General features: G+C 40.4%; 1 protein-coding gene and 1 long non-coding RNA gene across 5 annotated transcripts in view; one reads left to right on the forward strand and one right to left on the reverse strand.

Annotated features, from left to right (window-relative positions):
- The window catches only part of LOC126630400 (MATH domain and coiled-coil domain-containing protein At3g58210-like), a 122,749-nt gene that overhangs the window by 46,575 nt on the left and 48,701 nt on the right, over positions 1–27,473 (reverse strand). Inside the window, exons 1-6 of one of the 4 annotated variants that reach the window (XR_007625988.1) lie at positions 19,263–19,420; positions 19,009–19,164; positions 18,365–18,534; positions 16,143–17,352; positions 15,741–15,876; positions 15,603–15,661 (exon numbers count right to left, since the gene is read on the reverse strand). Coding sequence is in view for 2 of the 4 variants with exons in the window: in XM_050300521.1 (XP_050156478.1) it covers positions 16,361–17,352; positions 18,365–18,534; positions 19,009–19,130 (1,284 nt within the window). In the remaining 2 variants the exon portion in view is untranslated. Of the gene's footprint in view, positions 1–15,602; positions 15,877–16,098; positions 17,353–18,364; positions 18,535–19,008; positions 19,165–19,262; positions 19,421–27,473 lie in introns of those variants that run through there. The other 3 variants (XR_007625987.1, XM_050300521.1, XM_050300522.1) reach the window with 3 other exon arrangements.
- LOC126630404 (uncharacterized) overlaps positions 18,796–27,473 on the forward strand; it is a 56,741-nt gene continuing 48,063 nt past the window's right edge. Inside the window, exon 1 of the long non-coding RNA XR_007625994.1 lies at positions 18,796–18,886. This is a non-coding gene — a long non-coding RNA (uncharacterized LOC126630404). The remainder of the gene's footprint in view (positions 18,887–27,473) is intronic.

Raw genomic sequence — 27,473 nt, forward strand, 5'->3', positions numbered from 1 at the left:
CAACGCATTCTCATTTTCGTCCATTCTTAAGCCATACGAGACCTTCTACACAACCATCGTTAGGGGCAAGTGACCAAATTGCACTTACCGACAATGAAGAGGGGTGGACACCTACAAGAAGACAAGGAAGCCAAGACCACAAGCCACAAAGCCAAAGGTGGAACAAGCGGGAAAACACCGCCCCAACAACAATAGGAGACCCAAAAGAGACGTAAGAGCTGCTAAGTAGACGTACGCTAGGGAACTTATGGAGCAAGAGCCGCGCATTCCCATCTCCTTGCACGAGTACTTCTCGAATGATTTCTTCCAACAGTGCACTACCGTTGCCTGTCACATGGTTAAAGTAGAGATAGAAAAGCCTTCAAAAGGCAAAGCTATCATCGTCGAGGAAGAGAAAACTCCTATGCCTGAAGAAAGCCTAGTGTCATACTTTAGCATTAAGGAGGCATTGTGATTGCCTAAAGAGATGCAAATAGACTAATAGCGGTCTTGGCGAGTCCCGATGACCACGAAATGCAACAAAAAAGAACAAAGGCTTAGAGCTTCGGCCATATGAATACGCCACATACTGTGCCACCCATGACGCAATCACCTTCACTGACAAAGACTTGTTGTTAGGGTTAAAGCCTCACAACTGTCATCTCTTCATCTCTGGGTACGTGAGGGAGCATAATGTCAACCACATGCTTGTGGATGGAGGTTCGGCCATAAACATCATGCCAAAGTCAATAATGACTACAATTGGCATCAAGGTAGATAAACTATCCCGAAGCCGTCTTTTAATCCAAGGTTTTAACCAAGGAGGACAAAGAGCGATGTGCATGGTCCAAGTTAAAATGACCATTGGCGAACTCAAGTCAAGCACGTTATTTCACGTGATTGACGCGAGAACTTCCTACAGCTTGCTCTCAGGAAGGCCTTGGATCCACGAGAATGGAATGGTGTCGTTCACCCTCTACCAATGCCTAAAGTTCTACCGAGAAGGGGTGAAGGTGATACAAGGCGACACCAAGCCATTCACGGAAGCCGAATTACACTTTACAGATGTCAAGTTCTACATGGATGAAGAAATAGTGCCTAAAGCTCTTCCAAAAGAGATCAAGTCCACAGGCAAAGCCACACCTAAAAAGAATGAGTAGCAAGCAGTGCCCAAAGAGCAAGAAGGGGAAGCTGTGCCATCTTCAAGCAAAGACGACGATGAGTCTGCTAAGCCCGCAACAACCAAAGGGAGTGTGACACCCTCAAAAGGGTGAAACACACCTGTCTTCCGATACATCCCAATGTCGAGAAGAAAGAATAGGCAATCCCCATTCCAAACTGGAACAAGCAAATCCGACACACAGCTACACATGACGATGTAAAGCTGCTCAAGACAAATGCAGTGTTACCTCTAACACAACTAAGCGACGCTAAAGTTTCAAAACCACCACAAAGGTTTCGTAAAACCCCTGCCAAAGGGGGCGGAACCAAGCTTTCTTCCAACCAAGATAACCGAAGAAGGTTTCAACCCAAATGCCAACAAACTCATGTCAAAGGTTGGGTACAATTTCACATTCTCTTCAAATCTTGGAAAGAACGCAAACACTGTTAACGACAAAGAACGTGACCTCACAGAGACTCAAAACAAGTTGAAGGAGATGGTTACGAAGTTAACAACAACAAAGCTGAACTTGGCTTCACACCAAATACACCCATGAAGATCTCAAAAAAAACGAAGAACGCTAGCGCTCAACACATCGGCGTGAGCATTGAAAAAAGTCAAGAGGAGCCTAAACCCGCCTCTCAAACGTCAGTCTTCAATTGAGTTCAAAACCTAGGGTTTCGGTGCTTGATCATATTGGTGGCCAAGATCAAACCTCCGTCTTCAAAAGGCTTAACATGCCAACACCCCAAAGCTCTGTTTTCGAAAGGTTGTCAAAACCCAAGAAACAAAGCAACATGGCTAGTTCTCCTTCACAATGGTTGGCCTTGGAAAGACTTGAAGAAACCAAAAAGCCTTCTAGAAAGAGGAAGACAATGCCAAAGGATGAAAAGCTCGACGGTCTAGCAGAAAAAGACGATGTTCAAAGCTCGATTCCTTTAAGGATGAAACGCCAAACAACCCTGAAGGTGGACACAAAATGACCACTGAAGGTAAGGAGGCACACCTTCATCCACATCTGCCAATCTTCACGCCAACAAGCCCAAGGGGACGACATTGAATAGGAGGTCCAGGACGTCTTCCACATCACGATCTAAGAGGACGAAGAAGACAAAGTCCCCAAGGAAGATGTCACTGTTGCGCCACCTCGACTCAAAGACGAGGGGCAAGCCATGGTCGATGACCTCAAAGAGCTTAACTTAGGCACAAGTAAAGAGCTGAAGCCTATCTTCGTAAGTGCACTGTTAAGCACGGATGAGGTCGATGAGCACTACCAACTGTTTTTGGAGTACAAAGACTTTTTTGCTTGGACCTACAAGGAAATGCCCGTCCTTGACCTTACCATCGTCGTGCATCGTCTTGCATTCAAGCCCAGAACACAACCGATAAAGCAAACTCAAAAAGCTATCGGTTTGAGCTTGTCCCACTAATTGAGGTCGAGATTGACAAGCTAATCGAAGCAGGCTTCATCCGAGAGGTGCAATACCTTAAGTAGATCTCCAGTATCATCATTGTCCTTAAAAAAATTTGGACAAATACGTGTTTGCGTAGACTTTCGAGACCTCAACAATAGTTGCCCAAAGGACGACTTTCCCTTGCCAATCATCAAAATCATAGTAGACATAGCCATTGGCCATGAGGTGTTATCATTCATGGACGGCTCCTCTGGGTACAATCAAATCCATATGGCTCCCAAAGACAAGGAATTAACAGCCTTCCGCACTCCAAATAGTATCTACTCTTTTGGCTTAAAGAACGCTAGAGCTACATATCAACGCGCAATGCAGAAGATTTTCAATGACATGCTGCACAAAAACGTATAATGTTACGTAGACAATATAGTTATCAAGACCAATAAGAGATCTCATCACTTAAAGGATTTACGAATGGTGTTCAACAAACTACGGCACTACAACCACAAGATAAACCAGTTGAAGTGTGCATTTGGCGTTACTTCTGGGAAATTCCTCAGCTTCATGTCAAGCACTGTGGCATTGAAGTGGACCAATCAAATATTAGGGCCATTCAAAGCATGATTGAGCCAAGGAATCTACACGAGCTGAAAAGTCTACAAAGACGACTAGCCTTCATTAGGCTTTTCATCTCTAACCTTGCTGGACGCTGTCAACCTTTCAGTCGACTCATGAAGAAATACGTTTCATTCAGATGGGATGACGTCTGCCACAAGGCATTTGAAAACATAAAAATGTACCTGGTAAACCCACCTGTCTTAGGAACTCCCATGCCTGGAAAGCCGGTCATCTTATACATTATTGCATAAGAAGGTTCCATTATAGCACTTTTAGCACAAGAAAATGAAGACCAAAAGGAATGAACACTCTACTACCTAAGTAAAACTCTCACTGGTGCCGAGCTCAACTACTCACCGATCGAGAAGATGTGCCTTGCCTTAGTCTTTGCTGTCCAAAATCTTAGACACTACATGCATGCTTACACTATCCACTTGGTTGCTAAAGCTGACCCGGTCAAATACGTCATCTCCAAACCAGTTTTGACAGGGCGACTAGCTAAATGGACGTTGATTCTCAGTCAGTATGAGATCATCTACGTCCTAGACAAAGCCGTCAAATGACAAGCCTTAGCAGACTTCCTTGCCAATCATCCAATCCCAGCAAATTGGAAAATCTCAGACAACTTGCTTGACGATAAGGTGTTCTACATTGACATCTTCCCAACATGGACAATGTTCTTCGATGGATCTGCACGAGCAGACGGAGTTGAGGCAGAAGTGGTATTCATGTCACCACAAAGACAAATACTACCTTATTCCTTCAGACTAAGCGAGTTATGCTCCAACAATATCGCTAAGTACCAAGCGTTAATTATCGGACCCCAAATGGTGATCGACATGAAAATCACAACACTAGAAGTGTATGGTGACTCCAAACTCATAATCAATCAACTCTTGACTGAATATGAAGTAAGGAAATATGATCTTGTCCCATACTTTCGGCTAGCAACTCAATTGCTACAAAAGTTCGAGGTTGTGACGCTAGAACATATGCCAAGAAAAGAAAATCAAATGGCGGACGCTCTCGCTAACTTAGCCTCAAGTATGGCGCCAAGAGAAGATATAGTTGTAGACATGCCTGTTTGCTAAAGATGGGTGATCCCGCTCATCACTGAAATGCTACTAGATGATACAAACGTCACCTCAGTACTTCCAATCAACACTGAAGAGTGGTGACAACTGTTGATCGACTACTTGAAGCATGGAAAGCTTCCAGACGATCCTAGACACCGTTCTGAAATACGTCGAGGAGTGCCTCTCTTCCTTTACTACAAAGAAACATTATACTGACGCTCTTTTGAATGAGTACTTCTAAGATGCCTAGTTGAGGAAGAGGCCAATCAAGCCATGAAAGAAGCACATTCAGGAATATGTGGGGCGCATTAGTCTGGACCAAAGCTACACTTCCAGCTCAAAAGAATAGGCTATTACTGGCCAAGCATGGTGAAGGATTGGCTGGAGCACACCAAAATGTGCCAAGCCTGCCAATTCTATGCCAACTTCATACATCAACCACATGAGCCTTTACACCCTATAGTTGTCTCATGGTCGTTTGATGCATAGGGATTAGACGTCATATGACCAATTACACCAAAATCATCTGCCAAATAAGCCTACATCCTAGTCGCAACATACTACTTCTCCAAGTGGGCTAATGTCGTACCCCTAAGGGAAGTCAAAAAGGAAACTGTCATCCGTTTCATCAAAGAGCATATCATTTATCAATATGGTATGCCTCGCTACATCATCACTAACAACGGAAAACAGTTCTCCAACTGACTTATGGACAAGCTCTACGAGAAATACAAGTTCAAGCAGCATAAGTCTTCCATGTATCATACTCCGACCAACAGTCTTGCGAAAGCATTCAACAAAACATTATGCAACCTCCTAAAGAAGGTGATCATCTGAACAAAGAGACACTAGCATGAAAGAATGAGTGAAAGACGTTGGGCATATAGGACGACACATAAGATTCTTACCTAAGCTATGCCTTATTCTCTCATATATGGCGTGGAAGCTGTTCTGCCACTCGTAAGTCAAATCATCTCACTGAGGATGGCTATACAAGAAGGCTTGACTGAAGAAGAAAACGCAAAGCTACCGACTTCAAGAGTTGAAAGCATTCGACGAAAAGAGGCTCGAAGCTCAACAACACTTGGAATGCTACCAAACACGGTTATCCAAGGCGTTTAACAAGAAGGTCCGCCCAAAGTCTTTCCAAACTGGAGATCTTGTCTTGGCATTACGAAGGCCCATCATCACAACTCACAAAACAAAAAGCAAATTCACATCAAAGTGGGATGAACCTTACATAATACAAGAGGTCTACACCAACGGTGCCTACCTAATCATGGCAGAAGACAACTTGAAGATCGGCCCCATCAACAGCAGATTCTTGAAGCGTTACTACCCTTAAAACCAAAAAAGCAATGCTCCTCGCCTACCCAAGCCTAAACTGCACACGGCATAACCCTCCTTGTCCGCATGAGCATAAAAGGTGACACCCAATGCTCTTTGTCCGCACGAGCTTAAAAGGCGACACTCAATGTTTCTCTCTTGCACGAGCCTAAATTGCACACGGCATAATGCTCCTTGTTTGCACAAGCTTAAAAGGCGACACTCAACACTCATTGTTCACACAAGCTTAAAAGGCGACACTCAATGCTCCTAGCCCGCAAGAGCATAAAATGTGTACGAAAAAACAAAAACAAAATCACCATCAAAATCACCAAAATCCATCACTCCCTTAAACTACGTCATGACTTAATCCCTCCTCAACCAAGGGTACGTAAGCAACTTGAAACATCAAAAACTTCAAGTACAGTCACATCATCAACAAAAAAAACACAAACACTATGAAGAATAAAGAACAAATTCAAAAGGTGAATACTTTATTTCTTTAAAGGAAGAATTTGGCTACAAAGCCTTATTACAAAATGAGCAAAAACAAAGAAGGCTTCAAGCACAAAAATGGAAGACACTAAAGAAGAGCTATGTCCCTAAAACTATGATGACGTTCTTCAAGCAAGCCTTCCAAAGTCTTCAAAGTCTCTACATCGGTGGGAGACAAGGTAGGAACTTCCATGGCCGTACCTCTCCCTTGCTCTAGGCGTGAAATCTCATCTTGGTGCTGAGAAAGTGTAGCTTCCTGGTCCGAGAGAACGCCTTGAAGTCGTGATGCTTCAACTTCCAAATGCCTTTGCTCTTGCGCCAATGCTTCTAGACGCGCCTAGATCAAAGATAAAGAGGTCCATGTAGCTTGATAACCTTCCAAAGCAGCTTGCTGAGAAGACCGAACTTAAGGCAATTGATAAGTCTATTGTCGCAAGTTGTTGAGCTCTGATCTCTGGACTCAACTTCTTCAGGGAAATAGCATGCAAGGAAGAATACTCAATTGAGGTAGCCATAAGTTCGGCAATCTTGACTCTCAAGAGCAAGGAGTCAACATTAAGGTTGTCAATCGCATAAACAAGCTTCGACAAGTCCTTCTTAAGCAAAGCAAGGTCCTCCAATGGGCATTTTGAAGTTCTCTTCTCAATATGGCTTTTAAGATCCATGGCTGCACGAAGCTTGATGCGATGGATAAACTACTCAGTGCCACCAAGGTTTGGCCCTCTCAGAGAGATCTCAGAGTTAGCTGGCAAAGGTGTTAAATGCATAACAGGCTCTTGCATACCTTTACTTACACACAACAAGCTTGGGCAATTGCAACAGGCGGATCCCCAATCTCCTCGTCTGTAGGTAAATTGCCTCCAAATAGCATCTCTATATAGGAATGAACGCCCATGTTCACCGAGTCAAATTGAGGAGGACTAAACACTTTCTTCTTCTTATGACGAAAATTGACATCACTGTCATCCAAAGCACCTTCATACGGTCGCTTGTTCAAAACTTGTTGACGCTGCCGCAGAACAAGCTCATCTTCGTGCGAATCAACTTCATCACCTGCCTCTTCAGAAGCATCCAAATAATGAGAAGACAAGCACGAGCATTTAGGGGCTAAAGTTGCAAGTCCATCTTGCAAATGAGATGTACAACAATATCAAAAGGCACTAGCTGCGTAGGAACCATGGAACAACCCTCTTTTCGTGCATCATTGCATGAATGAGAAGAATTAGTGCCACTTGTCATCCACAAGTCTTTACGGTGCACATTCAACCACCAACTTACATAGGCACGGGTCACTGGATTGCTCTTAAACTCTCTCTTGGCCGGAAGAGTGTTGGAAGCATTTGTGCATGAACGAGTACAAAACTCCCAATGCATATACACGGCTTGCGAGAATTTCATCTGTGTGTTCTCCTTCAGCTTGCCTGGCACATGTTGGACAAAACCAAATTGCCTGCTAAAACGATGAAGACTAAACGGCTGAACAATGCATCGATCTCCTTGTCGCAAAGAAACATACCTCGAGCGAAGACTAGTAAGATAAGACAAATTGGAAGAACGAAGGTGTGAATCATCAAGAATCATCACAACTTCTAAACAACGCTTGCGCCTGCGAATCATCAAGAATCTTCGCTGAAAACACGTCAGAATACTTCGTCATCAAGGGCCCTGACTTAACTAAAGTTAGTGAAGAAAGCCATGACTTGTCTAAAGTCGACGAAGAAAAATGAGTGCCAAAGTACTCACCTAACCAACCATACACATAGTGATAGGGAAGTACCGCAGCATGATCTTCGATGCTCGTCGAGTTCGAAACAACACTCAAGCCGTTGTAAATATTGGCTAAGACTGGAATCGTAAGGCTAAACGATTCGCCTGCAACCATCTTGCTAGCAACTTTGAAGACTCCGGGACAGATAAAGTTGATGTCGTCTTTAGGGAAGAAATCTTACAAAGCTAACAAACTAAGAAAGCGGCTAGGTAAGATTCTTCCAAGTGCTCTAACGCAACGCCAAGATCCTCAAATGCTCTCAACTCGGCAGGGATACGGGGCCCAGCTAGACTAATGACACCTGACGGATCCAAGTCTCCATTCGGCTTCATCGTCTTGTTACGACCATATTTCTTCGAATGTGTCTTGTACCTCATGGCATCCCAATACCAAAATCGGATCCATGAAGACATCTTCACGCCTGACTTACTTTGAGCCTCATGGGAAAGCTTGTGATACGCCCAAAACAAATAGCGATAACTTGCAGGCAATCTTCAGCTAATGCGATGAGAAAACTCCTCCACGCTAGGAACCACCTCGTCGTAAAATTTTACCTAGATCGTGAAGCCTCCTATCTTGTGAAGATCCCAAAGTGAAATTGACATCTCTCCCTGATCTGTGTGAAGTGTGTTGGTTGCTGAACACCAATGCTCGAAGAACGCACAAATGACGAAAGGATGAAGATCGTAGCTAAACAAAGATGCGTACACAACGTGATAAAGGCCTACGTTGGTAAGCACATCTTTGGATCGGCTCAGGGCATCTTCAAGCCACTCCTAATAAAACTCAGCAAAGATGGCTTCTCCAATAGTTGGCAAAGTGTTATTCCAAGTCACAGCTCTGCTACAAATGCAATCACCAAGAAGCTCAAACGAAGCCGGTGAATTGTCACGAGCATGGTGCGAAGGATTCAAGATAAGAATCTTCAATTGTCACGCCCCGATCCTGACATACGTCCAGAATCGACAAGTGACGTCATCAAATAACAGTATATCTAACATACTCGCATCCGGGATATGTACCAAGCACATCCCATGCCTTGAATTGCGTAGTAAAATTTTTTTTTTCGTACACTTTATGGCTACATCTAACCTCCCGTTAGACTGCCTACGTACCCTCAATAGGGATCAAGCCATTCGTAGTTCGTCGTTCACTAACTTACACATTTATTCCAATGCGTTCTAATAGAAATACATAGCATTCTGTAATCAATTATTACAACTTAACATACATGACATTACCAAGTTCAGGGCTACAAAACAAACCAACATGCCATTCAAGATTCTCATTCCATCCATCATATAAATCCCATGTTTTCAGCACAGTACCTCTATCTAAAACATGTAACATATCAAATAACCAACGAAGCCCATATTATTCTCAAACCACCTTGATCAACTAAAATAATCATAATTATAACATCCATATCCAAAGTCATTCCGCAACCCCGTCAATTAAACAATTCATGAATAAAAAAATGCCTGATCTTAGCATTTATTTACGCTAATCTATCAATGCGATAACTTATCATTTCACGAATTTAACTAAGGAACTCTATATAATTCCCTACTTGGATTATGAGTAATAAACATGGTAATTCTCGTTTATATTCACAACATCTATTAGGGATAATTCTCATTCACTAGAATCTAGGGTTCTAGACTAACCTTATGGAAATGAGCAAGAGCAAGGATTCCAAAATACTCAACGGAATCAGAAATATCTAGTGGTTTCTCGTAATCTACCCAAATCTATCACATATATAATCAATGCCTACATCATGGAAATGGTGCACTGGCCAACCAGAATTCGGATAAACTGCGAAGCTCAGGTGAGTGACAATAATACAAGTATGTGATATTCAATAAAAAGAAAGACCATCGATCACAGTTTATAAACCTCAAAGATAAGTTCGTAATTATAAAAACATAGTCCAGTATCTAACAACTCCGAATGAGTCACCCAGATATCCAACGGCTTTTCCTATTCAAACCACCAAGATTCTCAAAAACCATCATTCATATGTGCATTAAAAACTAGGGCTAGAGGGACGCAGTTCGGCCGAAGCCTATATATGTAACCAAACAGGAAGTGGCCCCCTATCGCAGATTAACCAAACAAAACCACCCCTGCAGTAACCAAGTAGGCAGTGACCCTTATCGTGGATTAACCAAGCAGAGTCACTCCTACGCATCTGTTAGGTAGTGATCACCTATCGCAGATTAACCAAGCATAATCACCCCTAAGAGTGTGTGTATGGCCATACCAAAGATATAAGGATCGCCTATCGCGGATTATCTAAGCACGATCCATAGAAAATATGGTCCCCTATCGCGGATTAACCAAGCATGATCACTCCTAAGTATGTATGGCCATAAGGATCGCCTATTGCGGATTAACCAAGCATGATCCATAAATAACATGGTCCCCTATTGTGGATTAACCAAGCAGGACCACTAGTGACCCTCTATCACGGATTAACCAAGCAAGGTCATAGTTTCCTACTAGCCCTTAATTTAACAAACATTTCAATATGCAATTCAAAACACTTTTTCACAAATATTACCAATCCATGAATCAATTCACATTTAGGAAAAATAGATCGATGGCCAATTATAAAAGAATCAAATTTTAACAGAAAACACATTTATAAAACCAAGTCACATTTTATCAGAAAACACATTTATAAAACCAAGTCATATCCACAAAGGATATTAATATAAAGAATCGGGTAATCACCATATCACATATATCAAAGTCACTCACCTAGATAGGTCCGCAAAGCCTCATTGAGCCTCTATTAATACTCATTTTAGTTTTATAAACGATTCGAGACGTGTTGACCAAAGGTCAACTCTCGATCAACGGTGGTGCCCACAACCCTACATAATTCGATCCATAAGATCCGCATATCAGATTTTAGATCTGTAAATTCCAAAGCCCACATTATGCTTCTAAAACAACATGTTAAATTTTCATTATGATCCAACGGTCGGATCTCCGCTAATTACTAGAATTAGGTGGCGGTCAACCACTTATTTTACAAACTTAGAAATCCAATTCGAGAAGATCCGTACGTCGGATTTCCGATCCGTTAGTTCCTAATATCCTCAAATATTACGTTTTGTAATATATATGAGTTTGGTGACGATCCAACAGTCGGATCGTCGATTCATACATTGATAAAGTAATATATTATAATGAAACTAAGTTCAAACAACCAAACCACTTCATACGGATATCAATTATGAAATCAAGGCATCTAATTGAACTTAGAAAGACATTGTTGGCCCATTGGCCACACGCCGCCACAGGTGGCAGTCGGGCACCTGGACTTGCCTAAAAATTCAACTATTTCCAAAAGTTATCAAATTTACAGAAATGTAGATCTCAATGAGTAGAGCAAGTTTTATACATGTGACCAAGTCCAATTTGGCCGGGAAAAGCTCCAATTTCCCTTAAACCAGTCGGAAACCCTAGAAATGGGTGGCTTCAATCCGTCACCTCCGGTGCTCCATCGTCCCTATAGTTGTTTGGGCTTTGTTCCTGAGTTCATGGAGAGTCTAATGGTGGTGGTAATTGAATGAAATCGTTTCATATTTGGTGGATTTCAGCCAAGACTCTTTGCGGCACCCACGGCTTTGGTTCTTCACGAAATCAAGGCTAATCCCAGTGAAGTTTGGGTGAAAATGGAAGAGGGAAGGACGATGGTCAATTTGCAGGTGGTGGCAAGGTTGGGATCGCCGGAAAATCGACCAAAAAGCGTTGGAAATGTGGTGTGTGGGTCGAGTCCAATGGGGTATACAGGTTAGCCCGTTTCCCCTTTTCTTCCTCACTCTCCTTTCCTCTCCTTTCTTCTGTTTCTGATTGGTCCTCCTCCCCCCATCCTTTCCCTCATTTCTCTTCTTTTTCCTTCCATCACAGCCGTCCATCTCCCTCATTTCTTTTCTTTTCCCTTCATCCCAGCCACACACGTGGCAATTCCTTTGCTCTAGAAAATCTGGAGCCTTCTAAATGAGGGCCAAATTACAAAAATGTTCCTAACTTCAAACATTAATAACTTTTCCGTTACAACTCCATTTCACTAACGGTTTACGCCTACTCGTTTGTGAGATTGAGCTCTATTTGAAAATATAAATTGTGACCTCGAACGGTCTACGAATTTTAAATAATTAATTTCCAAACTTTAACTTCGTAACTAATTTAATTAAAATCTAAATTCAAATAAATTAATATAAATTCTCAAAAAATAATATAAAATCTCAATAATACAAATACGTAGATCGTAACAGTGAAATCCAGGAACGGGATTTCACATCGATGTACACGCCTTCTTCGTAGTTGATCGACTAAAATATGTCACCTCCCAAGACACTTCAAAAGACCACGACTTTATGTGCATCAAGTTGTCTTTTGCAAGAAGAACAAGGGCCTTAGGGCCAGTCAACGACGCTTAAAGCTTCAATGTCGTCCCCCTATCTTGCGAATCACCTTCCTTCGCAAAAATAGTGATGGTATTATTCTTAAAGCACTTGAAAAATACCATGGCTGCAACAAAATAAACAAAGCAACATAAGCACAAAAGTGGGGTGGCAAAGAAAGAAAAATCGCTTCACTAAAGCAAAAAACATGCAAGACAAACCTCGTAAGCGTTGAAGAATGATGATGATGAAGTCACAACCACGAAAGAAAATCAGCCACAAAGCTTGGTCAAGCACGGCAAAGAGGGCAGCTTCAAGACGGTTCTTCAACACACGATATAGTAGCAAAGAAAACAAAAATGCCATGTAATCGCACTACACAACCCCACAACGATTACGCGAGCAGTTTCTTGTACTGCACGGAAAAAGATAGAGCAGCTACATGATGGTCTATCGAAGCGTGCTACAGTAGCAAAGAAAACCAAAACGCTACACAATCGCACTACGTAACCCCACAACAATTACGCAAGCAGTTTCTTGCACTGCACGGCAACGTCACCACCGAGGAAAGCTGTGACCAAAAGGTACTACATAGCATAAACTCGCTGCAGTCTTTTGCACAGCCCTACACAATAAAAGTGACGCACTATAACAAGCTTCAAAGCAGCTACAACTCGCACCAAACAGCAACAAGGGGCACGGCAAGGAGCAGCAACAATGCACAAGGCAGTAGCAGCAACAAATGCGCACGACAACGTCACTACCAAGGGAATACTGTGACCAAAAGGCATTATACAGTGTAAACATGCTGCAGTCTTTTGCACATCACCACGTGGTAAACAATGACGCATTGCAACAAGCAAAACCCATGGCAAAAGCTCCAAACAAGCCCACGGCAAGAATTGTGTGTTGTGAAAAAAATGCACACCCAATGGTCCTATAAATAAGGGTCAATTTCTTCCCAATGCTATAAGGGAAATACATACCCAAATAGCAAAAGGAAAATCAAAACAAGGAAGCACATTCCAACCAAAAGAAGGAAGCAAATTCCAAGCAAAATAAATGGCAAGTTTCAGCCAATATGCGCAAGCATGACGTTTTTGGTGAAAATTCAACTTTCTGAAGGAGTTTTGATGCAAGACCAATTGGAGAAGGAAGCTAAGTAGCTAAGGATCATTGTGCCAAATGTTCCAGTTTTCAAAGTTATTCGCACAGAAGTTGTTTTCCCTTTAGGATTGCGCAGTTGTAGGAAAATACAAAGTTGAAGGCTTTCCCGATTTTTCCTAGTGGCATGCGATATATACCTGAAAAGATAAGAGATAAGGCTACGTTTCCCATATTTTTACAAAATTTTCCAGAAGAGAAATCAATCTCAAACTGGGCGTGCAAATCAGATGGCATGTTTCCCAAAACAAAACAAAACAAAACAAAAAAAAAAAAAAAGGAAGGGAAAGGAAAAATACCTCCTTGCCATAGGGAATCAAAAGAAAAGAAAATTAAAACCCTCCTTGTTGTAGGAAATCAAAAGAGGAAAGAAAAACTCCTTCATTGCAATGGGAAATAAAAAAAAGGAAAGAAATTTGTCCTCCTTGCCATGGAAATAAAAACGAGGAACAAAACATCTCCTTCCTTGCCATGGGAAAAGAAAAGAGGAAACAAAAAAAATTCCTCCTTGCCGTGGGGAAGAAAGAAGGGAAGAAAAATGCACATCCTACTTACCCAAGAACAAGCATTAAATCTTTCTAAAACCTTGAAGGAAATCACCAAAGTTTTGCAACACCTTGAAAGAAGTCACCCTCGTTACCAAAATTAAAGGGGATTCCTATCGAATGAAGGAAAACATTTTTGTCAAAGATTATGGGAAATCAAATACGCATAATAAGTATGTGCCGATTTATCCGTTTTCAAAATTTCTTTCAAGATCAAGCCTCAACGGCCCTTAAAGAAATGTTTCGTTCAAGATCAAGCATCTACGGCCCTTGACAAAATTCATCACTTCATTCAAGATTAAGCCTCTATAACCCTTAAAGAAAACGTTCATTTCACTCAAGACCAAGCCTTAACGGCCATAGAAGAAATGTTTCGTTCACGAAATACGCCTCAACGGCCCTTGAAAAAGCAAACTAATTCAAGATTAAGTCTCGACGACCCTTGAGTTAGAACATTCACATTGCAGGACTTCAAAACACGTTTCCTACATGTGACAAGCATATGCCTACAACAAGCCTTGAAGTTGGAGCATTTGTAGATATGTAAATTCATTGCATACAAATTATGCATCGCAAAGCTCCACGTGGCATATGACTCATCACAAATGAACTAGTCATCAATGACATGTGGCACAAATCAAGCGAATAAAGCTTAAAACTTACCAAAATTCGACCAAAGAGAGAAAACCTCTCTTAAAAAAATAGGCAAGGGTTCAAAGTGTTCTCAAAACCAAAAAGAAAGTTAAGGCATCTTCATAAAACAAGCAAGAATTGAAGATTGCTCACAAAATAGGCAACAAAGGCTCTATAATTCAGCCAAGGGAGTAAAGATGGCTAAAATTAAGACACAAAACATCCCTAAATTCTCCCATGAACGAATCAGGACATAAATCAAAGCCAAATCCATCCAAATGTAAACTTTGAGAAGCCTATAAATACAAGGTTCTCCCACAAGCATAAGGGTCGAAAAATCTCTACATAGAAGAACCTCTGCCAAACCTTTGAAGACTAATACGTTGCCAAAACTCTATTCGAAGAACATTCAACCAAATCCGAAGCTTTCTCTCGACCAAAGCCGAAGCACTTCCTTGAAGAATCAACAAACGCTCGTGCCGATTCCTTCAAGATTTTGTTGCAAGCTTATAAAGTTGTAGCAACATTCGTTTCAAGATCAAGTCCCCAAAACCCTTGAAGCAACGAAATCCCATATCAAACACTACCTTTGCCACACCCTTGAGGTGAAGATCATCCACGCATTGTTTTCAAGCTCAAAACTTGAAATAATCGTTCAACCTTTCGTCCGAGATTAAGTCACCGCGACCCTTGGATCAACAACCTACGCATCTACATCAAATTTAAAGACTAAATCAGAGGAAAAAATGTAAACAGAGATTGTAACCTATAAATTCAAATCAATACAAAACTACTTTGTACACGTGTTTTGGTTTCATTTGACACCAGAATTTTCATGTTTACAAAACATGTATGAATATACCGCCCCAATATTTTTTATGCCCCCGATTGTTTGGGGCGCCAGGCAATCTCTCTGCTCGCACTTGCAAGGGCTAACCCAATCTACACAAAGGGATAGAAAAATGGCTTAAGTCTCACAACGAACTAAACGGAGTGTTAACACCTAGACGTTAGGCCCCTGCCCTTGCTCGTCTCCTGACTAGCGCCTTTAAAACCTTGCTTCTGCATAAACATGAATATTAAAAAAAAGATTGCATAAAAACACTGCAAGTACAGCTAGCGTTGTGATACAATTATTTACAATGTTCCCTTCCTCCAAAGCTCTTCCCCAGTTTACTTCAACTTTAGACACTGATGAATTCCAATCTGCTCAGTTCAGCGATCACCGCTGTCTACTCCCCGAACCTGGCCGTCCGACATAAAAAACATTATGATGCCTGCATTTTTAAGCAGAGTAAACATGACCAAATTTGTCATACCATGCAGTTTTCAGGGCTCTCGATAAAAGCCCTGAAATATAATACATAACGCCCAAGTGCCGCAAGAATTAAGTCAAAACGATAAAGAAAGCGAATAAAAACAACCAGCAATAACAGAAGGAAGACCAAGCAGATTTTCAACGAATTTAACGACCCTAAATCATCAAAATTAAACCCACATAAGCAAAATACTCAACGTCAAATTAAGGTGAAAATTCTCATACCGGTTGACAAGTGGTTGCTCGATAGTATTGGAGCTCCCCACAATAGGGATTTTGATAGTGTTCAGATGGAGGGGGTTTGGTTCATAACAAATATTGCAATGGAGGGGGTTCTCCCTCACCGTGGCTTAAAAACAGGATCACCCTTAACAAGGGAGTTTTGCTTGTAATACATATATACGTTGCATATCGTTTTCACATCGAAGGGAGAAGCAGTACGGCTAATGCCTCCCACCATAACCAAGCTCGCTATCCATATTTATTTCAACAAAGCTTTCTTCGGCCTCTCCCATGTCTCTTTTCGCATCCTCAAAATCTAACTCTGCCAAATTTAGCCTAGCCTTCAACCTCTTGACTTCATTCTCCAAAGCATCCACATTATTTCTCAGCTCTCTTACCTCTAGTTCCCTGTCCACAAACTTCTTCATACCCAATGCGGATTGAACATGAGGCTCCAACCAAGCCAAGTCAAATCTGAAGGACTCAAGCTCCTCCCATAAAAGTCGAAGGTGCTCACAAGCATCCTCGTTCATATCTGTACCCTTGTTAGTCTTTAGAAAATGCAGGAGTCTACCCAAAGCTGTGAATGCCCATTCAGTAAACATAGGACTCCTCTTCCTTTGGCACTCGATCAATGAAGGATGCAACAAACAGACTTCCTCTAGGAATGGAACAAAAGCTTTGTCTATTTTCCCTAAACCCCTGAAATCCATGAGCTCGCCAACTGGGGCAGAGGTTTTTTGCCCATGTTCCTTGCCTATCGGAGATCCGACAGGGCTATCGTCACCCCCAGTCCAAACTTGTCCATCACTTGGTCCATCCCACAAGGCCAGAACTTGAGCAGAACTAGGTGTCGTAACTGCTACTGAAGAGATTAGAACTTGCTCAAAATCAGCATTTGTTTGCTTTTGTTCAGAACTTGGTGCATCCTGAAAAGCAAGCACCTGTTCAGAAATAGGCGCTGTAAGTTGAACAGCTTCCACATCTGAATACCCTTGCCTTTCATCTTCATGGTGTAAGGGCTTTATAGGAGGACAAAACCAAGTTTCCTGGACTTCGGCCATATAGTCAACCTGACTGACAGCAACCTCAGCTTCAAGAACACATGTATCATTCACAATAAACCCTTGGGCGACATCACAAAGCTCACTTAGAGGCATGAATGATGTGAAGCCCCAATCTCTTTTACTTGCGCAGAACACATGTTTAGTTTCTGTAAAATCAAAATAAGACAGATTACAAACAATTATAATAAGAAAAGCATAGCTCATAGGCAATTAAAGAATAATAACAATGGAAACTCAACATTACTATCATGTACACAGTAATTCTCTTCTCTGGTAGTCTAATATGTCTGGGCAACAAAAGTAGACATGCTTTCTGAAGAACTAAATATATATCCCTTCTATGGGAAAGTAAAAGTTACCACTCTTGTTCCTCTTTAATTTTTTTTCGACAAGAAACCAAAATCTTATTACAAAAATTATCAAATTTACGGCAGCAAAACAATTAAGTTAAATTAGAAGACCAGACATTTAAGCTTCAAACCACACTCAATCAACTTGCTGCAACTTCCCAGTCCAGCAACCATGCTCGTGATCGGCATGCATATAGATAACTCCCTGAACTCTACATTGACCGAAGCCCAAAGAGTTGACATAAAACTAACTCTACCACAAGCACACCAACCCCTGAACAATCCTAAAAAATCCTTCTAGTTTCACCGTTTCTATCCCCAAAAAACGACCATCACCCTTCAACCTCAGAGTTTTGACATTCATGCCTTTTCCCATGACCTTGAGAACTGCATACTTAACAATTCATAAAATACCTTTTGGAATCGCCCAATTTACCTGAGCCTAATTTCCACCTATCATCATATCTGAGACTTAGTGGGACGCTGTATGTCCAGAACAAACAAGAGAAACAAACTTTCATATTTCCATTCTTTCTTCCAGCGAGTCCCCACGTTCCATGAAGTACAAAAATTGCTACGGCAACTGATGCCAAAACCTAAAGCCGATAGACAACACTTGGTACGAAGGAGTCTTGCGAAAAACATAACAAGTGCAGACAAGGCAATCAAAGATTGAATCGCAATCTGAAGTAAAATAATAATATTCGAGCAAGTGAGAGCCAGAATGAAAGCGAAACCAACAGAAATGCACCAACATAATTGTGAAATAAACAAGATGAAGTGAGGGCAGTGAGGGCATGTGACTTACCAACTGTTATGCACTTATCATATTTGACTTGGTTGACGACAGTCAAGGTGAAATGGGCATATCTACTCCACCCAGATGGTAATGCTGAAGCATCTGCAACTCTCAAATATATCGACAGGTCTTGCGTTCCAGGGATTCCGCTGCTGCCCTTCGGATATACGACAATTTGCCTGATGATTAAAACAACATATACATCTTCTAAGGAAAGTGATTTTCGCACTTCTATTTTAATCTGGACGGGTCCAGAAGCAGAACAAAAACAAGGTTTGATATTTATATCAAGATTTCAGAAAGATGGGCCATCGGCCAACTACTAATCAAACGTATACAGTCCTGTCCTCTACTTGCATCTTACCACATATCAGCATAACAAGTAGGGTTTTATCACAAAAAAAACCTCATTGTGTCGTTACAAGAATCAAACAACCAAAGTACATATGTACAAGAATTAAACAACCGAAGTACATATATACAAGAATCAAACCACCAAAGTACGTATATACAAGAACCAAAACAACCAAAGTACATATATACAAGAACCAAACAACCAAAGTACACATATAAACAAAAATCAAACCAAAAAACGAAATAAGAAAACGAAGAATGTCATCGAGTAATAATTTGAAGAAGAAAATGAAACATACCATTCAAAGTCACCGACTTTAAAACCATCGGAGTAATGTTTCTGGGATCTCAACCGAGAGAATTTCTCAATCTTCCATGTGAACGTCACCGATACAAGCTCCCCAACTTGTTTTTTCTCCATTTGTTTCTTCTGCAACTCAAACCCACCTAACAATCTATAAAACAAACAAGAAAAACACCAAATTACATATTTATTTACTAACATTTAACACCCAAAAAACCCAGAAATAAAAAAGATACAAAGAACACATACCTTCTTCAAATGAACGAATCAAACTTGGCACTTGCAGATTGAGTGAGACAGAGAGGGGAAGAGGGAAGCGGATGAGGCAATGACTTATGTAGGTTTCTTAAGATATAATACGTGGCTCTTGTTTTCCCAGGAGCAAGTGAGCATTACAAGATGCCGTGGCAAACAATAAGCCACACACCGCTCAGGTCTCGCTGAACAGAAGGACAGTAGTGGACCCCATGATTGGAAACAAAGCGATCGCCAATCACGGGAGCTGCCATGTCTACAGTCTACAGTATCTAGTGAAATTTATTGTAGCAAAATAGCTAAAATAGTTTCTGAGATTTGCATAACATATTACTTTGATCCCCGAGATTGAAACTCTATAGAAATGGTCCGTGAGATTATCCATCATCCATCATTTTGGTCATTCTGTTAAAAAATCCGTCAAGTGTTCCGAAGCTCTTGGTTCAAAGTTGACTGGTTATTAGAAAAACTGGAAAACTCGTCGGAAACTGGATAAACTTTAAATATTCATAACTTATTCAATACTGAACGAAATCGAGTGATTCAAAAACGAAAATTATATTTCTCGACGATTCAAAGAGAATGGTAACATTCTTTATGGCTAACTCGCCGTGGTTTGGCCGGAAAACGGCTCAAAAGTTGTTAACTCGAAAATGAGTAAGCAAATTTCGAGTCGTTTTCCGGCCAAACCATGGCGATTTAGCCATCAAGAAAGGTATCATTCTCCCCGTCTCATCGATAAGTATGATTTTCTTTTTTAAATCACTCAATTTCATTGAGTATTGAAAAAGTTTATGAAAAGTTTACCCAGTTTCCGGCGAGTTTTCCAGTTTTCCTTCTGACCAGTCAATTTTGAGGCTATTTTCTGGCCATCTCTGGCAACCATTGGGCTTCCAAATAGATATAATCTTGTTCTACACTTTCCTATCTTCATTTTGATATATTATGATCAAATTTGGTTTAGAAACGATTGAGTTACAGAGCTTTAAAAATTGCTCAAACTTCCGGCCAAGAGCTCCGGGACACTTAATGGAGTTTTTAACGGAAGAACCAAAATGATAGATGGTGGACAATCTCAGGGACCAAAATGATGTGTTATGCAAATCTCAAAGATCATTTTGGCTATTTAGCCAATTTATTGCCGACGGAATATTTTGAATGAGTAATTTTAGAGAGATCAAATTTTTTAAATTAAATGATGTGGCTGTAAACGATTGGATTATTAATTAAGTGTCGATTAATATATTTGTTTCTTATCGCTGACACATCATTTAGTTTGCAATTTGATTTAAAAAATTTAGTCTCCATAATATTACTCTATTTTGGAGTGTAAGGGGGTAATGTCAAACTTACGCTATAGGATGAGACTAATTATGGGGCCACTACACAAGCCTTTACAACATTAAATACAAACCGTCGATATTTGGGATGTAACTAGATATTTGCTCCAAAAACACTAGATATTTGCTCCAAAAAAAAAAAAAAAAAAAAGATAGTTGATGTACCCTACAAATGAGCACCACATACCTAGCCTATATTTGCCATCTTTTTGACACGTTGCATACTATCTTTATATATATATATATATATATATATATATATATATAGTTAACTATTGTCTTCTCCTTTAAACTAAGAAATATATCACTTTTAACATGTTGCAAATAATCTTCCCTGTTAATCTCATATTCTCCTTACTGTCAACTGCTGGTATGGTTATTGCCATCAATGGAGGTGGAGGTGAATATCTCTCCATGAATTTATGGCGGCGCATTGTGGGAGTCAATCTTGGCACTTGCAGAGAGTGAGAAAGCATAAGATGGAAGAGGATGAGGCAATGGCTTATGTTTTGTGGATTTTCTTTACATTTAGTGGCTCCTGTTTCCTCAAGAGCAAAAGGGAATTATAAGATGACGTTGAAAACCATAAGCCACACATTACTTAGGTCCCACTGGATAGAAGGAAAGTAGTGGATCCCATAATTGGAAACAAAGTAGGATCAGTTGCCACACTATAGAAGGGACAATTTGTGGTGCCATTCCACAAGCATTTACGACATTTTATACGAACCGTCAATATTTTGAAGTGTTTTCGGATACCGGGTACCCAGACAGTTAATGTACCGCATAAACAAGCCCTTGGCACCTGTCCCGTTTTACACTGGGCACAGGCCGGGCCGGACCTAAATTTGGAAGAACCTAACCCTACCCGTTTTAAAATGTAACGGGCCAGGCCGGGCCAAGTAGATGGATTTTGAGTTTGAGAACCGGACCTAACCCGGTCTATTTCAAACGAACCGATTCAGGACTGGTCCACAAGTCCAATTTCTTTTTCTTTTTTCGGTTTTGGAACGGCATCGATCTACTTCTCAACCTTCACGAGCACGTCGAAATTAGCCTCCGCATTGGCCTGTAATTTCCGACCTAAACAAACATAGATCGTCAAAAAACCCTAATCGATATCAAATCTCTTATACAAACTTCAAATTCAGAAACATTTACTCATAACAATGCATCGTTCACAATTCAACTAATCAAGATCTGCAGAAACCCTAGGCGTACCTTGATCAGGGAGGAGATGAAGGAGAGAGAGTCGAGGGATTGACTACGAGTCTCCCAACCAAACACTCGACGGAGCAGCCATGGACACTCAGTCGCAGCAGCAAGCCGAACCGGTGAAGAAGAATGAGACTCATGGCTGGAAGCCCAAGCCCAAAAAAGAGAAGAAAAACGACCACCAATAGTAAGCCAAGCTGAAGAAGTCGCAGCAGAACGCCACCGTCGACGCCAAGCTGAAGAAGTCATTTCAAACACTTGGTGCGCAACTCGGAAAAACCATCACAACAGAAAGCTAAAAGATAGAAAATTGATGGGAATTGAAGGTTATCGAAGGAATTGGGGCTGTCAAAAATGTCAAATGAGGTGGAGGCAACGCATGGGTCGGTTCTTGAGGGTTGTTGAGCTCTGAAAGTGGTAGTGGAGGTAGAGCCGATGACTCAGAGTCTGAGTTCGACGACGAGTCTCTGTACAAGGCAATCAAGGCCTTCATTCCAGTGATAATGTGATAGAGTCGATAAAGAAAGAGATGAGCGACAGAGAGGCAGCTAAGACTTAAGAGAATGACTATGATTCTGGAACCTTGGCTTGGACTCGGGTAGAACCTAGGGTATAAACTAACGGTTGAGATTGGATGATAGGTTATCATTCAATCTCGGCCATCCATTATAATTAGAAAATGGTCGGTTCGGGTACCCCTTTTTCTAAGTATCTGGACTCGGCCCTCCCCGTAAATGAAAAAGGCCTGACCGACCCGCCCTATTTGTTCTCTAAAATATTAAGAACCGGCCCATACCCGTCCCAAACGGTGATTACCCTCCCCGACCCGCAGTTCCTATACCCGTTTGCCCACCCCTACCATAAGCCACACACTGCTTAAGTCTCACTGGACAGAAGGAAAGTAGTGGACCCCATAAATGAAAACAAAGTATGATCAGTTGCCACACAATAAATGGGACAAATTGTGGTGCCACTCCACAAGCCTTTACGACATTTTATACGAACCGTCAATATTTTGAAGTGTAACTGGTTACTGGGTACCCAGACAGTTGATGTACCGCACAAATGAGCACATGACACCTGTCCCGTTTTACATATGTTGCCATCTTTTTGACACGTTGCAATCAATCTTCTCCTTTAATCCCTAAATTTTCAAAAAAAAATATTAATAAAAACAAAAGAACAAGTTAACTGAAGGGTAATGTTAGGGAGACTAAATTTGCAAACTAAATGATGTGTCACTAATAGGAATAAGTACGTTTATCAACGTGTAAGTAATAAACCAATCATCAACTTCCATACCCTTTGGTTTCAAAACTTTGTCTGCAAATGTAGTCTCCTTAGCATTACTTTTCAAAGAAATGCTAAGAAGAGTCTCTCAAAGTGGGACGCTTCATGGACTTTCTGCCATATCTTCTTTTTGGCACAATATTTTATAATGTTGGCACTGGAATTGTGCCAAGAAGATGAATGGCAGAGAGTCCATGGAGAGTCATACTTTTGAGAGAATTTTCTTAACATTTCTCAAAAGTTAAGGTAAATTACATTTTACCCCCTCAGGTTTCGATGCAATTACAACCTCATACAACATCTTTTAAAACATTTCAATTTCATACAATCGTTAAAAAATCTATTAAATTAATCTTTAAGTGATGACGTGGCAAATATAGGGTCTCCATTTGTAAATTTCTCTCGGATTTAGCGAAAGGCTATGCCGAGAAGGCTAAAAGAACACTCAAGAATTTAAGGGTCAAATCAAGTCCATCAAATTTAGAGTACAAGATAACTAGATTGAATGCATAACTTTGATGCAAGAACACGTGTGAGTACCTAACTTGATTCTGTGGTGGCAAGTCGAGATGGTTGAGCGCGGACTCTACTCGATCGGTAGTTTAAGGTAATCTGACAGGTGGGAACTTAGATTTTTTTCCCATTCCAATATTCATAACTTGTTACAATGATAACCTCAAGGATATGTAATCACTAGTGGTAATAATTCACTCGATAAGGTTGAATGACTGATGGTCTTGGCTAAAATTTTCGAATCTGAGTGGTTTTCTTGAACATTCTATCTACTTTAGAAATGATATGAAGTGTTGTAGGGTGAACATGAACCCAAAGTTGACTAAAATGCCTTCCAGTACCAGAAGGTGAATCTGGGATTACGGTCAAAATCAATGTTAATTGAGACGTCAATCTAACAAAGTCTAGAATGAAGGATTATGCCAAGCGGTCGAAAGTATAGTCCTCACGGACTGGTAGGTAATATGCTGAGTGAGTTGATGAACTAATACTGAAACGTCATCATAGTCTTCACGTGTACAAGGTGGTTTGTACAGGAAGTCTATGGTGACATTCACCCATTTCCATTCGTATCCCCAGTGGGTCCTCAACAACCTGAAAAAGCCAATCATGGAAATTTCTTCCCACCTCCAAACATGAATAGAAGGAAATTGAGATAAACTCGATGGCTTCCATCCATATGTTCCCACTTACCAGTAAATCAAGCATTTCCTCACATATTCAGCAATATCCCAATCATACAATACCAGTAATAAATTGGACAAAAAACAATGGCACAATTTAGTACTGCCAGCATGCATGGCATATGCTGAAATGTAAGCCTCATTAAGAATTTTCCTTTTTCACAGCCTCATTCCCCTTGTCAAAAACAATTTGTTTCTTATCAACAGAGTTCCAACTCCTCAGATTTTCAAATCTCGTCTCATGTCATCTGACACTTACTCCTTCAAACTCACACATTACTTATCAAACTTTTGGGCTTCCTGCACGAAATCTACTAATACAAGTTTAACTTAGAAGTAAGAAGACAATACTCAGCGTGGATCGTGCGCCAAAGTAAAACTAATACCTCGAAGAGAAAACAATAGAGGGACATGGATAGCTCGGAAAGAGGTAAGTTGTCCATGTGATTTCTGACTAAGAGCATCAGCAACAACATTTTCCTGACCAAGATGATACTCAAAGCGCAATCAAAATCACCGATGAGTTTCATCCACCTCTTCTGTCTCAAGCTCAACACTTTCTAGGTGAAAACACACTACCACTTCTTTAGTCAGAAAGGATGCAACAGTTCTTGTTGTAGAGAAAACGTCACCAAAATTTACAGCAAAGGAAATTGTTACCAGCTCTAGGTCATGAATAAGATAATTCTTTCTGTGAGGTTTGAGATGTCAAGTAGCATAGGCGATGACCTTCCCATGCTACATCAGAAAACAACCCCAAACATGACAAGGATGTAAAACAAAAAACTTAAAACTCACCACCAATATTAAGAAAAGCAAGGACAAGAGCATGAGTTTAAAAAGTTTCGTTCCCAACTTTCTTCCCACAAAATTTCTACAAAGAAAGGGTGTCATTAGGTTTTCAAGTAAGACAGTAACCATTGGCTCAAGGTCGTAAATAGAATGGTTCATTTCAAGCGGTTTCAACCGTCAAGAGGCACACGTGTTACTCAATCGTGTTGCGTCAACGTGCAACAAAACATTCAATAAAACATCACATAGAATTCAAAATTTATCGACTTCATAAAAAAGTGTAAAAACAATGATCAAGTGAGATAATACTTATGTTGTCAGAAACTTCGTTCACCTTTAACAATTGAAACAAAATTGACTAGTTCCTTAGCCATAAAAGAATAAAGCTTTGCTCAAAGAATCATTAAGAACTGCCGATAAAAATGACAAGACCAAAGATATTTCGTATTTCACAACACCTTGTGAGGATTTTCAATTTCCAACGGTCTCAACTCTTTTGGAAATTGATGAGAATAGCATCTACTATAATAGAGTCTCCTAAGAAAAGTATTGAATCTAAACAAAATCAACGTTCAAAGAATTCGGTGTAAAGCTAATTGTTGATGTTTAGTGAAGTTGACCTCGTTGTTGGAGTAAACAAGAAGGTTATCGATAGACCAATCGCTAAGAATTGTTCTGAGGTCCACACGAATTTCCTCAGCGAGAACGAGTCCGAGAACATTGATTCGTGACACGTCCCGACCCTGATATTCCCCAAATACCCAGATAGGCACGTGCTGGCCGACACCGAAGGGTGATGAAAGCCATTTATTGAATACAAGAGTAATGATTAGAAAGAAATATTCATGAATAAACATTAGAATCTAGAAGTAATACACAAAGTTTAAGGAAGTGTCTAGAGTGCACAGAACACAATCTAAAACAAGATCGCAACCAAATTATCCTTATCAAGTCCCCTAACTATGGAATACGAATGATAGAGACACATATCAAAGGTCATTAAGTTCTTTGAAAACCATAAGCATTGACGAGGCATTCGTAACTATGAAAAGCATGATACTCCTGCCAAGGATTCACTTAACACGATCGTGACTAGCAACCTCCACTACTTGTGAATATAAGTTCATAACGATTAGGTGAAACTCCCTTATACTCTAGAATCAAGTTTATGCATCCAAATTAAGTGTCGACCCTCAATCAACATACATAAACAAGTTTTAATAACTCAGATAAGCAAATCACATTCAAGACTTTAGAAACAATAACTAGATGTAATCAATTCATATTAAGCATATAATCATGGCTTCGAATTCACCTCCAACTATAAAGAAATTATTTCCACATGTCTTTAAAAACTGAAGATAACATTAAATTAGACATTGAATGTAAAGGATAGAAAACACCTAAGAAAGCTCCAGCAATCCTATGTTGAATCACAAGGCACGGCAAAGGCTCCTTCTCCTTGAAAAGCCACAGCATAATGAGGTGTGTCTGGTGAATGGTGTAGAAAAATATGGTAGAGGGTGGTGGTTTGAATTGTGGCAGAAAATATGTATTTATAGGGCTAGGTGTGGCATAATCCTTAAGGATTAGGCTAAGTTTCTGAAATCAAATTGGGACAAGGATTGTGTAACCAAAACCTAAGTGGAATGGGTTAAAACAATCAGAAACCAAAGCTAACAAGGATAAAAAGGTGCGGCACAACTAGGAAAAGGGGTTCTAGAAGGGGTTTGGGGCGTCACTTTTGTAGGGAAAGGAGATAAGGCTTCTAGAATATGAAATATGTATTTTAAATGCATAATTATCCCTTATAAATGGCTGGAATTAAGGCACAAGCTGATTTGGATAAGATAAGATAGGATAAAGCTAGATTAGGCAAGGATAAGATAAGATAAGGTTTGTTTGGATAAGATAAGGTTTTGGATAATGTTTCCTCTTTTGAGCTGATTCCTTATCTTCTTTGTCTTGGATTTATTTTCTTCATCTTTTCATCACATTCCTAGCCTCTTGAACTTCCAATTCGTCCATCCATCTTGCTTCATTCATGAACTATCCATTTGATGCCCAAAACTGCCTCAAAATGCTCTAAATTGCACTTTCTTGCCAACTTTGTCATATGGACCTACAAACACATGAAAATAGCTTAAAACACTATAATAAATAGAAACTAGCTATGAAAATGCAAGAAAACAAGCTAACTAAGTCGCATAAATATGCTCCTATCATAGACTGCTACTGGTAGGGGAATGCCTCATACGTTGTGTCGTAGTCCTCGTTTCTAAGACCTGAATGAGGGCGCAAAACAAAGGTGAGTCGACCAAGTTCATATATATAATAATAATAAAACAGTTATCAAGATACTAACCCCCACA

This window comes from Malus sylvestris, chromosome 7, assembly GCF_916048215.2.
Source record: "Malus sylvestris chromosome 7, drMalSylv7.2, whole genome shotgun sequence".
NCBI classification, from domain to species: domain Eukaryota; kingdom Viridiplantae; phylum Streptophyta; class Magnoliopsida; order Rosales; family Rosaceae; genus Malus; species Malus sylvestris.